Below are 13,579 nucleotides of genomic sequence, written 5' to 3' on the forward strand. Positions count from 1 at the left end.
TGCCCCCCCGCCGTCCTTTGGTCGCTAGCTGTGTGCCCCCCCGAGCCCCCACCCCGGGGCTGCGGCACTCCCTGAGTCACATCATCACCCCCTCCTCTGCATCGCTTCCATCATTCATGGCGGGGCTCGGGGGGGGGGGGGGGGGGGGGGGGGAAAGAGGGGGGAAAGGGAAGGGGAAGATGGCGGCGGTGGGCCTGGGCCTGGTTTTGGCAGGAGGAGGCCCGGCCTGCGGGACCTGAACTCCCTGAGCTGCACCGAGCGGAGGCTTCAGCCACAACGGGGGGCCCTCCGCCTCTGCGTCCTGCCGTCCCCGAGCAGCAGCAGCACCGGGCCGGGCTGTCCCTCCTCCGCCGCTCCCATCGGAACCGTGTGCGGCTCCCAGCGCATCCCCGGCCCGCGGGCGGCTCAGATGGAGTTCTCAATGGGGCCGTGGGTGCTGCGGCGGCCCAGGCAGTTCCTCTCGTTCAGCAGGCTGGTGGTTTCATCTGCCGGCTCTGTTTTCTCCTGCAGATCGGTTTTGGGAGCGCCGCTGTCCGGAGATTGGGGACAACTGTCCATGCGCGACGTGGTGAGACCGTTCTGGTATTCCTGCCGCGTGATCTGCGCCAAAGCAAAGCCGCTGTGAGGCGGGGGCACGGCAGACGGGTCCCCGTCCCCCCCAAGCCCCACACGGCCTCACCTTAACGAACTGCAGGTCGGTGAGCGCACGGACGCTGAAGTCGGCCACGTATGGGGCGACGGCGCTGAGCTGGTTGTTGCTGCCACCAACCGGGGATGAAATGGAGTCGGAGCGTTCGTGGCAGCTGAGCGAGGCCGAGCGGTTGAGGCCGCTGACGTGGGATGGGGAGCGGGTCTCTGTGGGATGGGGACAGGCTCAGAACCACTTCGGTCCCTTTGCTGCTCCCTGTCCCGCTGGATCAAAGGGGGACGATGGGGACAGCATGTGCTCAGCAAGGCAAGGGTGATGGATGAACCGTATGAAGCACAGGGAGGGTGGCATCTCCTCGCCACCTGGACGCGGCCCCAGTGCAGGTGGGTTCCCCTGCTCCACCTCTGGAGCCACAGGGGGGAGTAAATGGGGTGGGTGAGGGGAGCACAGGACCCTCGTGACACCAGGAGGGGGAGCAGGAGCTCAGCGCTGTCCCTCAAAGCCCAACAGAGGCTGAGGAACTGCCTCTCCTCCTGTAGGAGATTTTTTCCTCCTCTAGGAGCACCGGGATCTGCCAGATCCCCCCGTGCAGCCCTGGGGGAAAGACAACCAGTGCCACGTTAACATGGCCTGGGGTGCTGAGGACACCAAATGCTGAGTTAACTCAGCCTGGCAAACAATATCCCGAGGGCTGAGGATTGGCAGGCAGAGAGACAACATGACAGAAGCAGAGGACAACGTGAAGAGAGCGCTGGGCGATGGCAGAGGGCAGGATGGAGCTGTGGTGGGGCTGGAGACGCGCTGGGGAACCCTGGGGTGCTCACCCGATACAGGAGGTGGACTGATGGCCATCACCCCGTAGTAGGAGAAGGCTCCTGCTTCAAACTTCATGCATTCCTTCCCAGCCTCCACCTCCACCTTGCCCTGCGAGGGAGAGGCAGCGTCAGGCTCCGTAACGCCACGTCCTGTGGCACTGGGGTGGGTGGAAGGAGCTTGCCCGTGGCTTTGGTGATGGGCAGCATCACACCGATGGAAGCCAAGGGACGCTGCCAGCCCGTGGTACCTGCAGGATGAGGATGAAGTAGTCGGCAGCCTTGTTCTTGGTGTAGAGGAAGTGGTGCGGGGACTTCTTGTTCTCCTCGTCAAACTTGAGCTCCTGGATGACGTCGGAATACTTGAGCAGCCTCAGCAGGATCTTCTCAGAGATGAAGTTGGGTGTGAAGAGCGTCACCTCTGAGAGCGAGACGGGAAAACGGGCTCAGAGCTGCGGGCTGCCCCTGCTCCCAGCCCTGCAGACGGAGGTGCTGAGGGATGCAGATGAACAGTCCGCCCCTCGGGGCAGCGCTCTGGATCCGGGGCTGGGCCTCACAACACCTCCCTGCCACCCTGTAGGAGCTTTTTTCCTCCTCCAGGAGCACCAGGATCTGCCAGATCCCCCCTGCAGCCCCGGGGGAATGACAAGCAGTGCCACGTTAACATGGCCTGGGGTGTTGCCCCCCCGGGTCTGGCACCTCCAGCAGCCCCACAGGGAGAGCACCCAGGTTCCCAGCCCCAGCTGTACGGTGACACGTGCCAGCACGTGGAGAGGGCCTTCCTGCTGGGCAAATAGCCTCATTTTTGGGGACAGAGGGGAAGAAAGCAGGGTGTCATGGTCACAGCTCCTCGCTTCCAGGTCTCCCACCCAATCTCTGGCCCCTGCTGGAACGCAGCGCCCTTGGTGCTTTCATGTCCCCATCCTAGGGATCCTCCCAGCAGGATGAGGCTGCTGCACCGACATCCCCCTCCTGCAGGGACATGGGGCCAGCAGGGCTCCCCCCGACAGATAGACAGCAAGGAGGATAACAGCAGCGCAGGCAAAAATGCAAAACCTCTACGATTTCTCAGCTACAGAGCAACGAGGAGGGAACAGAAGCCTCGTGGCTCCAGGAGCAGCAGCGCAGAGCTGACGTGGACACACGGAGCGCTCCCAACAACTCACCCGTGGACAGGAAGCGGTGAGCAGCCAGCAGCAGCTGCGGGGAAACCTTCACCTTCTGCTCATTGACGGGGTCCTTGAAGGCTGAGAAATCCCTCTTGCCCTTCTGGTTGCCCGTCCGCTTCTTGCTGCGGTTTTCATCGGCTGCTATCGGGGTGACAGGGCGGCAGGTGGCACCCAGCTCCCCCACACGCTGTGGGGACGCGGGGCTGAGCCCCACACCTACCAAAAGCATCCGACTCGTCCAGGATCTCCGACTTGATGATCTCCTCGATGACGTCCTCCAGCGTCACCAACCCCAGCACCTCGTAGAAGGGATCCCCCTCACCCTCGTTGTTCACCTTCTGCACGATGGCCAGGTGTGACTTCCCTGCAGACAGACAGGCGGACGTCAGACAGACACGCTCCGGTCAACTCACAGCATGGGCTCAGCCCTACCACACTCCCTGCGCAGGGACAATAAGGACATTATGATCCAAAGGAGCCCTGGGCTGGGCGCTCCTTCCCTGTTTAATGACAGCAATTAAGGGCAGAGGCACCCGCAGGACTGGGGACACCTCAAACACCGGTTGTGAGGGAAGGGCTCAGCCACAAAGACGCAGCCAAGGGGCTGTGATCTGCAAGGACCTGGCTCGTGTCACCTGCACTCACACGGGACCAGCCCTGCTGAGTCAGGACGCGATTCCTCCCCACGGGTGCAGAGGGAACGAAAGCAAAGGGCAGAGATCCCACTCACACCCTCGAGGCCACCCACGATCCCCACGCATCCCAAAAGCTGCACCCCAAAAGTGCTGGATCCGGGTGAAACCCTGGGCTTCCCCTTCTGCAATGCAGGGTTTTGAGAGAGGGGACGGGAGGGGAGCACCCCACACCTAACGAAGGCCAAGGGGTGAAGCATCCCCTCCCTGCCCTGAGCCTCGTGCTGTGCTCACACCAAGAGGAGCAGGAAGAGGAGACAAGCACCGAGTGCTGCTGCAGGATCTGCCACCCCAATGCCAGCTTTTGTGCCACATCCATGGCACCATTCCTTGCAGGCAGGGCAATCGGGAGCGCGGCCGACTGCTTTCACCTCTCCATCCTTTTGCTCAGCGGATTTCCAACGCTTCCAACCCTGGAGAGAGGACCTGGGGGCTGACCCAGATCCCAAACACAGCCAGGCTGCCAGCTCCCCATTTCTGACCCAGCAGCAAACAGCAGCGAGGGCCGTCGAGGCTTTGTAATCAGAGCGATTGCACTTCAAATCCTTTAATAAGGATTCGTAGGAGGGAAAGCCAGCGCCAGCAGCTGGGCCAGCTCCAGCTCCAGCAATGGGGAGGCAGAACTCAGCCCTGCTCCCGTTCTGTTGGGCTTTGGGAAGGGGGGAGCCGAGCTGCCATTAAGCGTGACAATATCTTGGGGCGCAGGGAGAACGTGGGTGCAGAAAGAAGGCAGGAACCAAGCGTGCAGCCTCCAGACTCTAACCCTGAAGGATCAGCCTGGCTTGGATCTGCTAAATCCTGTCCCGAGCTGCAGCAGAGCTCTGGCTGCAGGAGGAACTGCCAGATCCCCTAAATCCCAGCACGAAGCGCAGGCGACCGCCCTGCACCCCTAAACGTCCCCACTGCCAGCAGGATGCAGCCGTGAGCTTAATGGGAGCTGGGGAAGCAGTGGGGTTGCCGGGCACAGTGGGGTCCCAGGCTGGTGCACGGCGGCTCAGCCCCTCCCCATGGGCTTTAAGGGCCAGTGGGAAGCCAGGGGAGCGAGGAAGGGCTTGAAGGAGGGAACCAAAGCGAGCAAGGAGCCATGCAACTCCACAACAGCGTTTCAAAGGCCTCCGGGGCCAGTAATTAAAACTGAAGAGCAAGTAAACACTCTCCCAATGTTTCCAGAGGCGAGCGCCGAGCTGAGGGTGCTCTGCAGGGACAGCTCTGCCCCCTCAGTGCTGCCACAGAGATCCCACAGAGACGGGCACTGAAACAGCCGCCCCATCTTCAGCACGGACTCTGCGTCCTCCCCGTCCCCGCCAGCCCCACGAAGCCGTGCAGCCCTGGAGAGCTGCCAGAGAGCCCAAGTTTTGCTTCTGGCCTCGCACTGCCGGAGCCAGAAGGAAAAGCAGCCCCCCAAGGAGCAGCCCAGCAGCTTTCCCCCACTCCTCTCACCCTTCTTGAACTCCTCCAGCATGGCGTCCAGCTTGGTGTCGTGGAAAACAACGTGGACGGGGTGGTTGTAGAACTTGGTGATGGTTTTGAGGGGCGTGCAGTCGTCGGGGTCGACGAAGGCCAGGTCTTTCACGTAGAGGATGTCCATGATGTTGGATCGCTCCTCCTCGTACACAGGGATGCGGGTGAAGCCGCTCTCCATGATCTCAGACATGGTGTTGAAGTCCAGGATGGCGTCGCTGCTGATCATGAAGCAGTTCTGCAGCGGGGTCATCACGTCCTCCACCGTTTTGGTGCGCAGCTCCAGGGCCCCTTGGATCATATTGAGCTCCTCCCTCACCAAATCATTATAAGGCTCCGTCACCTTCAGCATCTCCACCAGCTTCTCCCGGTTGTACACGGTGCCGATCTCCTGGCCCAGGATGAAATCCAGCAGCTTGCTGATGGGGTAGGAGAGAGGAAACGTCACCAGCATGAAGAATTTGGTGACCACGATGGTGTTGGCACCCACGGCCAAACCGTGCCGCGAGCACAGCGCCTGGGGGACGATCTCCCCAAAGATGACAATGCCAATGGTGGAAGCCACCACGGCGCCGATGCCCGAACCGATGAGGTCATCCAGGAGGATGGTGAGCGTGGTGTTGACCAACACGTTGCCCAGCAGCAGCGAGCACAGCAGGTAATTCCCTTTCCTCCGGATGGGTTCGATCTTTTTGGCGTAACGTTTCTCCTTGTCGGTGCCACAGTTCTGCACGATGCGCAGCTCCATGGGATCCAACGCCATCAAACCCAGGTTGAGCCCGCTGAAAATCCCCGACAGCACCAACAGCCCCACGATGAGGATCACCTGCAGCCAAAGGGGCAGCAGGGATTTCTTCTCCTCCACCACCACGATGTGGCCGTCGGCTCCTTGGTGAGGCAACCAAGGCAAGCCGGGCTTTCTCTGCGTGCACAGCACGTAAGTCTTGGCCTGCTCGTCCTTACGCAGGGGCTGCACCCGGACTCGGAGCAGAGCCGAGGTGTCCTGAGAGCCTCCAGCAGCCTCGGAACCCACCAGGCCCTGCACCACCAGGTCCTGCGAGCGCTCCGGGCACGTCCCGTTGGGCGTCGAGGCGTTGCCGGCCGGGCGGAGCTCGGCGAAAGCCACGCGTTGCCCGGTGCCCGGTCCCAGCCCCCAGCCGTAAAGGCGAAGCAGCAGCTCGCTGCCCTCCGTTACGCGGATCGGGCCTCTCGTAGGAGCCGCCGGTTTGGTGCTCTCCTCCAACCTCATGCCCAGGATCACGCTTTCCCCGCCGCCGCACACCGCGGTGCCTCCGGGAAGGGCGAGGAGGAGGAGCAGGGGAGGGAGGAGCGGAGGCGGCGACGCTGCTGAGCTGCGGGTTGCCCCAAAGCCCCGGCTGCCGCCGCGCCGCCGCCCGCCGCCCGCCGCCATGTTGGTGGCTCGCGGCCGCCGCGCGCCCGTGGCGTCAGCCCGCCGCCAGGCCACGCCCCCTTCCCGCGGCGGGCGGTCACACCCCTCTTCCGGTTTTGGCCACGCCTACTAAGAGGGTGTGTCGGTGTTAAAAGGGGCATGGCGAGGCTTAAAGGGGGAGGGGGTTTCGTGGGCCCCCCAGGAGGTGGTGCGTTGTGGCTGCGGCCGCGGCTAACGCACACAGAAAGAGGATTGATAGAGGTGGAAAGGAGGGGCATTGGGTGCCCGGGTGGGGACTATGCGGCAGGGCTTTGGATGTGGGGCATAAGGCCCGAGTGGAGGGCGGGGTATGGAGATGGAGGGCAGTATGACCTGCAACGCGAACTAAGTTTGAGGAACAAAAAGCGGCGGTGAGATCACTAGGATCTATAATACCTGCCTCACTTAGTGAGCGGGAAGGTACTAAGCCCTAAGGGACAGGATCCAGGGTGGGGGCAGGACCTTGGAGGCGGGCACTGGGATCTGTGCTGCAGGACCCAGGCCCCTTGGGGGCACTAGAACCTAAGGGCAAGACCTTGAGGGGAGTACATAACCCGCCGGGGTTGGACTCTTGAGGTCAGTATGACACACGGACAGGATTCAAAAGGCTCCTTGGGACCCGTAGGCAGCACCCAGAACGCTGGGAAAACTGAGACGCCCAGGAAGCCCCAGGCCCGCGCTGGGATCTAGCCGCACCTCTATCCCGGAAGTGTCCTTTAATTCAAGCCCCATCACCCCCTGCGCGCATTATCCTCTCCCCCATCTGACAGCCACGCCGTGCAGCCAGCCATCCGTCAGCATCGCGCCGTGGGCGGAGCGAGCAGACCAATGAGCGCGCGGGACTGGGAGGCGGGCCGAGAGAGCTGACCAATGGACGCGCGGGGCTGGGAGGCGGGCCGAGAGAGCTGACCAATGGACGCGCGGGGCTGGGAGGCGGGCCGAGAGAGCTGACCAATGGACGCGCGGGGCTGGGAGGCGGGCCGAGAGAGCTGACCAATGGACGCGGGGGGCTGGCAGGAGGAGGAGGCAAGATGGCGGCGGGCCGGTGGCGGGCCGGGCTGGCGCTGCTGGTTGTGGCGGTGGGGCTGGGCGGGCCGCGGGCCGAACAGATGGAAGAGCATCTGAAGCGGGAGCATTCGCTGTCCAAACCGTACCAGGGTGAGGGGGGGAGTGGGGGTGGAGGGCAGGCCGGGGTCGGGGCCTCGAGGCCCGGTACCGACCGGTGGTGTGGACCCGACAGGAGTGGGTTCGGCCAGCGCGGGGCTGTGGGAGCTGCAGGGCAACGCCATGGTGATGGCGCAGTACATCCGCCTCACGCCCGACGTGCAGAGCAAGTGGGGAGCCGTGTGGAACCGTGTGGTGAGAACCGGGGTGCGGGGGTTTGGGGGGTGGGGTGGGGAGTTCGGGGGGGGCCGGGGTGGAGAAATGGGGTAAAAAAGGGGTTTGGAGGTTGTGGGATGTAGGGAAGGTGGTGGGGGTGTGGGGGGAGCAGGAGGAAGAGGAATGGGTTCAAAAGAGATTTTGGAGTGTTGGGGGGGGTATATGGAGAAGGGGGTGGGAATAGTAGGGGGAGTAAAGGGGGCTGGGTTCAGATGGAGAGATTTGGGGTTATAGGGAATCCTCCGACTGGTATCCCACTTAGAGAGGGGATGGCAGGGGGGAGAAACGGGTTCAGGTTGAGAGACTTAGGGGGGGCAGCTGGAGGTTGGATGTCAGGGGAAGTTGTGTGCTGTGAGAGCGGGGAGGGGCTGAACAGCTGCCAGAGAGGCTGCGATGCCCCGTCCATCCCTGCAGGTGTTGGAGGCCAGGTTGGATGGGGCCCTGGGCAGCCTGGGCTGCTGTTGGATGTGGAGGTTGGTGGCTCTGTGTGTGGCAGGGGGTTGCAGCTCCGCGATCCTCGAGGTCCCTTCCAACCTTGGCCATTCTGTGACTTCAGAGTGGGAGAGGGGTCAGGGTTGTGGTGCAGCTGCATTTGATAGGAGAGGGCAGGAGGAGGGGAAGGGGGTTCAGATGGAGAGATTTTAGAGTGGAGGGGGATGTGGGGGGCAATAAAATGGAACTGGAGAAATGGATTCAGATGGGGGGGGGGGGGGAAATGTAGGGGAGGGGTCAGGGATGTGGGGTGTCTGCACTTAAGGGGAGGGGGTAGAGAAATAGATTCAGAGGGAGAGGTTTTGGAGCGCAGGGATCTGGGATGGGTGGGAGGTCATGCAAATGGGTTTGGAGCTGGAAAGTTGGGGTGGGGGTGGCACTGGGATGTGAGGTTTTAGGGGAAAAAATGGTGTCTTGAGTGGTGTTGGGGAGTGTAGGGTGTGCTGGGGGAGCTTGAGGTGTGTGAGCTTGGGCTGGGGGTGGAGAAATGGGTTCCAAAGGAGAGACTTTGGGATTGAGGGGTTGTTCCTCCTCGCAGCCGTGTTACCTCCGTGACTGGGAGATGCAGGTGCACTTCAAAATCCACGGGCAAGGCAAGAAGAACCTGAATGGTGACGGCTTTGCCATCTGGTACACCAAGGACCGCATGCAGCAAGGTAAACCCTGCTGGAGGGAGGCTGTGCCTGCAGGGAGGGCTGTTGGTTCACCTCTCTGGGGCACGCAGTGGCCTGAGAGGCTCTGTGCACTCCTTTGGATCCCTCTGAGGAACTGCAGGGCCTCTGTCCTTCTGTCCTTCTTACTGTCTGTCCTTTCCCCCCCAGGACCCGTCTTTGGAAGCAAGGATAACTTCCTGGGCCTGGGGGTGTTTGTGGACACCTACCCCAACGAGGAGAAGCAGCAGGAGGTGAGCTGGGGTTGATGTGCGCCCTGCTGGCTGCACTGTGGGCAGCTCAGCACCGAGCTCAACTTGCAGCCAGCGAGGTGTGAGCTTTTTGGATCTGAAATTGGAGGCCGGCTGGCTGCCAGCAGGGATTACTCAGCTTGCCTTGCCTCCTTCTCCTCCCTGCGTGGTCGGTTTCTTTGTAGTGAGGCAGTCTGTGAGCAGATTTGTTGTCACCTTCACCCAGAAAAAGCAGGGTAGGAGAAAACAAATGGGTCACCACCGCTGCGTGGTGAGCTGCTGAGCTTTTGGAAGGCTGCAGGCAAGCAGCAGCTGGGGGGAAGCAAACGTGGACTTCATGGAGCTCGAGCAGAGCAGCAGCCCGGCTGCCCCCCCAGCTGGCTGCGTGCTGGGGCTGCTTTTGGAGGGGGCACAGCGTGCCTGCGCTCTGCTGCTCTGCCTGCTGTGTCTGCTTTTTGTCTGGAGCTCTTTTGGTGTTGGTTGGGGTCGTGAGGCGGTTAAAACCTGACCTCCCCCATCCTGGTGCTGGTTTGTTGTCACTTGTGAAACGATTCGCCTTTTGGTCACTGCGGGTCTCCTGGTAAACAGGCACTGTTTTACCCCCACAACCTTCAGTGCTCTCCCTGTACCCCCAGGGCTGCCCTGGTTCCTCTCTGCAGCCCCCAGAGGATGCAGGGGGCACCGCTGCGATGCGCCCTGACCTTGCAGCTGCTGAATAAACAACGAGCAAACATTGCTAGCAGCCTGCTGTGGCCCTGGGTGGACTTTGTGCTCATAGCCGTGCCTTGGTGTGCTCTGACCGAAGGCTGTGGTGCTCCTGGCACCATGCAGGGATTGGTGCGCTGTTGGTGCAGGGCTGTGGCTGTGCTTCTCCAGCCCGCCAGCTGCATCCTGCCTGAGAGCCCCAGCAGCTGAACCCCCCCTCTGCCTTTTGCCCTCGCTGAGCTGCGCACAGAGGATTCCCAGGTTGCAATTTCGAGTTGCTAAACTCTGGTCTGTGACCATTTTGCTTCTGTGCTCTTTCTTGCTTTGCGATACTGGACTCGCAGGCTCAGAAGAGGAGGTACAGCCCAGGAAATCAGGTACTGGCTCTTGCTGACATCCCCATTTCCGAGCTGCTTGGTGATACTTTGTCCTCTCAGTAAGGGAATTCCCTCAGTGGAGCTGCAGGCACCCCTGCGTGAGCAGGGAGCAAGCATGAGAACTTCCTCTTCTGTCCTACATGTGTGGTAGCCAAGGCGAGGGGATGACGAGGGATGGAGCTTTTGGGGAAGCGTAGCTGGGATGAAGGAACCTGGGGTCAGTAGGAAGCCACAGGATCACAGAATGTCCCGAGTGGGAAAGGACCCACAGTGATCCCAGCTCCTGCTTCCAGCTGGGACCACCCAAAATCCAGCATTTCCAGACCCCGTGGGCGCACTGCGATGCCGGGGCAGAGTTGGGAGCTGAGTTTGGCCCTTCTCCCTACAGCGTGTTTTCCCCTACATCTCCGCCATGGTGAACAACGGCTCCCTCACCTACGACCACGACAGGGACGGCAGACCCACGGAGCTGGGGGGCTGCACAGCCATGGTGCGCAACCTCAACCACGACACCTTCCTGGTCATCCGCTACGTCAAGAGGAGGCTGACGGTGAGTTGCTGCTTGCTGGGGGGCTTTCGGGCAGCCGTGCTGGTGCTACCAGAACCTCTTTGTTTGCAGGTGCTGATAGATATTGATGGTAAGCAGGAGTGGAGGGACTGCATCGACGTGCCTGGCGTGCGCCTGCCCCGTGGGTACTACTTTGGGACCTCCTCTGTCACCGGAGACCTCTCAGGTAGTGCTGCGTGGGCCCTGAGCAGCTCCTGTGCAGCTTTGGGTGTCTGGAGATGCAGCTGAGGCGTGGAGGGGCTTCCAGAGCGCCTGAGGATCTCCTCCTGCTTGAGGGAACTTTGTTTTTCATCTTGGGGAGCTCGGATCCCCGTCTGGGTGTGCTGTGCAGCTCCATAGGCAGCTTTGAGCTCCATCTGCCATCAGATGAGGCTGGCGGTGACGTCTGGGCAGTGAATGGGCAGAGCTCAGCCAGCACCTCCTGCCAAACAGCGGCTGCTTGGGAGGGTTGGTCCCCAAGCTGTGAGCCTCAGGAGGAGCAGAACAGAGCGAGAATCTCATCTGTGATGGGCAGAGCCTGAGGGCAGCGCTGAGATCACTGCTGTCCTGCTGCTGGGGGTTAAAACACTGCTCTTAAAACGCCGTGAGAACAGAGGTGCTGGCTGTGCTGTCAGAGCAGCTGGAGTCTGCTCTGCATTTCCTAACCGCAGGGCAGTGGTGCTGGGGAAGGGTGCAGGGTGGGCTGATGGAAGCGGTGCTTTGCAGGAGCTGAAGCCCTTTGCCTTTCTCTGCTCACCCCTTCTCTTGCAGTGCTGCTTGGGGTGCTGTGAGGCCTGGAGTTACCCAGCTCTGTCTCGCCGGGCAGGTTTTAAGCCTGATTTTGAGTTACGCCCTATGAAAGCACACTGGCTGGTGTCTGGGCCCGGTGTTGGCTCCAACAAAAGTTCCTTTTCTTCCTCAGATCTCTGCCTAATGCCCTGGGAGCTGGCAGGCTGGCCTGGAGCACTCGCGTTGTCCCACTAATAACACCCCGGTCACAAGCAGAGGAAATAGGGTCATGTGAGGCTGATTCTAACACTCTGCTTTTGCAATGGGGGAGCGTGAATGCTTTTGGGTCAGACCGTGGCTCGGTCTGGGCTGTTGTTTGTCGGTTTAAGTAGCTTAAAGGTTCCTGGAAGGTTTTGGAAGAGCTCAGAGCCTGCCTTGAGGAGGTGAGTGCTGCTGGGAGGGGACAGCTGGCATCCAGGGGCCGTTGGCTGAGCGACGACGTCCCACGGTGCCACCGGTGGCGTTGGCATCCCTGGCTGGGGCCGTTTTGGTGGGTGACACCTCAGGGTTCATCTGCTCTGCTCGCAGACAACCACGACATCATCTCTCTGAAGCTGTACCAGCTGACGGTGGAGCGGACGCCGGAGGAGGAGCGGCGGGACAAGGAGGTTTACCTGCCTGTGGTGGACAACCTCAAGCTGCCAGGAAGTAAGTGGGGGGTGGAGGAGCAGGAATTGTGGCGTCTCAGCAGCGAAGCAGCTGAGCTCTGTTAGGAATCGTGCCGCTTTGGTCGGGAGGATGGCAATGAGCTGCTGCGCAGCAACCGAGGCCTCACGGCTGTTCTTCTCCCCTGCAGTGGAGGCACCGCTGGAGCCCATGAGCGGCCTGGCTCTCTTCTTAATTGTCTTCTTCTCCCTCGTGGCCGTCGTCTTCGCCATCGTCATCGGAGTCATCGTGTACAACAAGTGGCAGGAGCAGAGCCGGAAGCATTTCTACTGAAGCTGCAGTGTGACAGGCTGCCTCGTGGCAGCGCCCCCGGTGTCCCCAGGAACCACGGTGGGGACGGCTGCTGTTTGTCACTGGGCTCCTGGACTCCCCCGGTGCCAGAGGGGACCCACGTTGTGCTGGGGATGAAGCTGCTGTCCCCTGCAGGCCTGCTGGGAGCTGGAGCTGGGCTCTGGGAGCTGCTGGAGGTGGCTCACACATCGCACATCCGCAGTGGTCACCGCTTTGGCTGTGAAGTCCCAGCCCTGCTTTCCTCGCCGGGTTCCTGCCACGACCCCTTTGCAGCCGTTTCGTTTCCAGGAGGGCTTTGCCAAGCTGTTCTCCTGCTCAGGCTGCTCCCATCACCCACCTCAGACCTTCTTTAGAGACACTCCTGCTTTTTCTTCGCCCCTCAAACCTCTGTGCAGCCCCTCCATCCATTAACCCCCGGTGCTGGGTGTTTTGAGGACACGCTGACTGCTTCCCCGCTCCAGGCAGGGTTCAATACCACACTCTCCCTTCTCAGTCCCTGTTTGCTGCTGCCCTGGGGCTCAGCTCTGTCCCTCTCTGGCCTTCTGTGCCTCCACACACCTCCAACACCGCCTGCATGTCGTTGCTTTGCCGGCTCGTTGCTCCCAGCAGCAGCAGCTGAACCACGGGGGCCTCTCAGAGCCGCAGCCCTCGCTGCCTTCCAGGGAGTCCTGGTTTATTCCTACCTCAGTGACTGCTTCTGTCAGTGACTCCTCGCTGTGTTTCTCTCATGGGAAGAAGCAGCGTCGCCCCAGGGGCTGCACTGGGCTCCTGCAGCTGCTCTTGTGGATCTGGGGGGTGATGGCATGGGGTGCCCACAGGGACGGCAGGTCGGTGCGTCCCTGAGCTCTGAGCGCGTCCAGGTGGCAGCACTCTGCTCATGGGTGCTGCAGGCAGGGCTGGGAGCTGTTTTTGACCCAGGATGGGTCCCAGCGTGCGGGGAACGGTGCCTTGTGGGCAGGATGCTTGTACTGGGGTGGATGGAAGCTTGTTAAAGTGCCCGAAGAGCCGCTGCGGGGCCTGGAAGGGGGCTGCTCTGTGATGTTTTGCCTCTGTTTTGCCTGAGAGCCAGGAGTGAAACGTGTGCACCTCTTCCCAGCTGTAACGTGTCTTGGAATAAATGTTGGTGTGTGTGTGGCACCGCTGCGCTCCTCGTGCTGAGCTCCTCCTGGCGCTCTGCTCACAGAACCGCTCTGCCTCGCCCGTCTCAGTTCTGATTTTA

At 61.5% G+C, this 13,579-nt stretch overlaps 2 protein-coding genes across 6 annotated transcripts; one reads left to right on the forward strand and one right to left on the reverse strand.

Moving 5' to 3' along the window:
* Nucleotides 1-153: 153 nt before the first annotated feature.
* Nucleotides 154-6,211, reverse strand: CNNM4 (cyclin and CBS domain divalent metal cation transport mediator 4). 2 transcript variants are annotated; one of them, XM_048928280.1, is made up of 7 exons: nucleotides 4,763-6,211; nucleotides 2,851-2,994; nucleotides 2,628-2,768; nucleotides 1,713-1,882; nucleotides 1,474-1,573; nucleotides 680-855; nucleotides 154-600 (listed from the first exon to the last, which is right to left on the reverse strand). In XM_048928280.1, the coding sequence occupies exons 1-7, from the start codon at nucleotides 6,192-6,194 to the stop codon at nucleotides 406-408; spliced, it is 2,358 nt and encodes a 785-aa protein (XP_048784237.1). In that variant the 5' UTR covers nucleotides 6,195-6,211; the 3' UTR covers nucleotides 154-405. The 2 variants fall into 2 exon arrangements, with proteins under 2 accessions (XP_048784237.1, XP_048784236.1); XM_048928279.1 differs by having other exon boundaries at nucleotides 2,628-2,771.
* A 1,013-nt stretch (nucleotides 6,212-7,224) lies between these two features.
* On the forward strand, nucleotides 7,225-13,480 carry LMAN2L (lectin, mannose binding 2 like). 4 transcript variants are annotated; one of them, XR_007373409.1, is made up of 9 exons: nucleotides 7,225-7,370; nucleotides 7,453-7,571; nucleotides 8,623-8,740; nucleotides 8,906-8,988; nucleotides 10,035-10,067; nucleotides 10,456-10,617; nucleotides 10,687-10,801; nucleotides 11,537-11,786; nucleotides 11,932-12,023. XR_007373409.1 is itself a non-coding variant. In XM_048928204.1 (9 exons), exons 1-9 carry the CDS (start codon nucleotides 7,244-7,246, stop codon nucleotides 12,340-12,342), a joined length of 1,020 nt encoding a protein of 339 aa, XP_048784161.1. In that variant the 5' UTR covers nucleotides 7,225-7,243; the 3' UTR covers nucleotides 12,343-13,480. The 4 variants fall into 4 exon arrangements, 3 of the variants coding, with proteins under 3 accessions (XP_048784161.1, XP_048784162.1, XP_048784163.1); XM_048928204.1 differs by lacking the exon at nucleotides 11,537-11,786 and adding an exon at nucleotides 12,200-13,480 and having other exon boundaries at nucleotides 11,932-12,051; XM_048928205.1 differs by lacking the exons at nucleotides 10,035-10,067; nucleotides 11,537-11,786 and adding an exon at nucleotides 12,200-13,476 and having other exon boundaries at nucleotides 11,932-12,051.
* The last annotated feature ends 99 nt before the right edge of the window (nucleotides 13,481-13,579 follow it).

The sequence above is a fragment of the Lagopus muta genome, chromosome 27, assembly GCF_023343835.1.
Source record: "Lagopus muta isolate bLagMut1 chromosome 27, bLagMut1 primary, whole genome shotgun sequence".
Taxonomy (NCBI): domain Eukaryota; kingdom Metazoa; phylum Chordata; class Aves; order Galliformes; family Phasianidae; genus Lagopus; species Lagopus muta.

Coding starts and splice junctions, on each gene's coding strand:
- CNNM4 (XM_048928279.1), bottom strand. CDS start 6,194: ATGGCGGCGGGCGGCGGGCGGCGGCGCGGCGGCAGCCGGGGCTTTGGG. Junction 1,883..2,627: donor TCACCGCTTCCTGTCCACGG/GTGAGTTGTTGG, acceptor TCTCGCTCTCAG/AGGTGACGCTCTTCACACCC. Junction 601..679: donor CCGACCTGCAGTTCGTTAAG/GTGAGGCCGTGT, acceptor GCTTTGGCGCAG/ATCACGCGGCAGGAATACCA.
- LMAN2L (XM_048928204.1), top strand. CDS start 7,244: ATGGCGGCGGGCCGGTGGCGGGCCGGGCTGGCGCTGCTGGTTGTGGCG. Junction 8,989..10,034: donor ACGAGGAGAAGCAGCAGGAG/GTGAGCTGGGGT, acceptor CTGGACTCGCAG/GCTCAGAAGAGGAGGTACAG. Junction 10,068..10,455: donor GGTACAGCCCAGGAAATCAG/GTACTGGCTCTT, acceptor TTCTCCCTACAG/CGTGTTTTCCCCTACATCTC.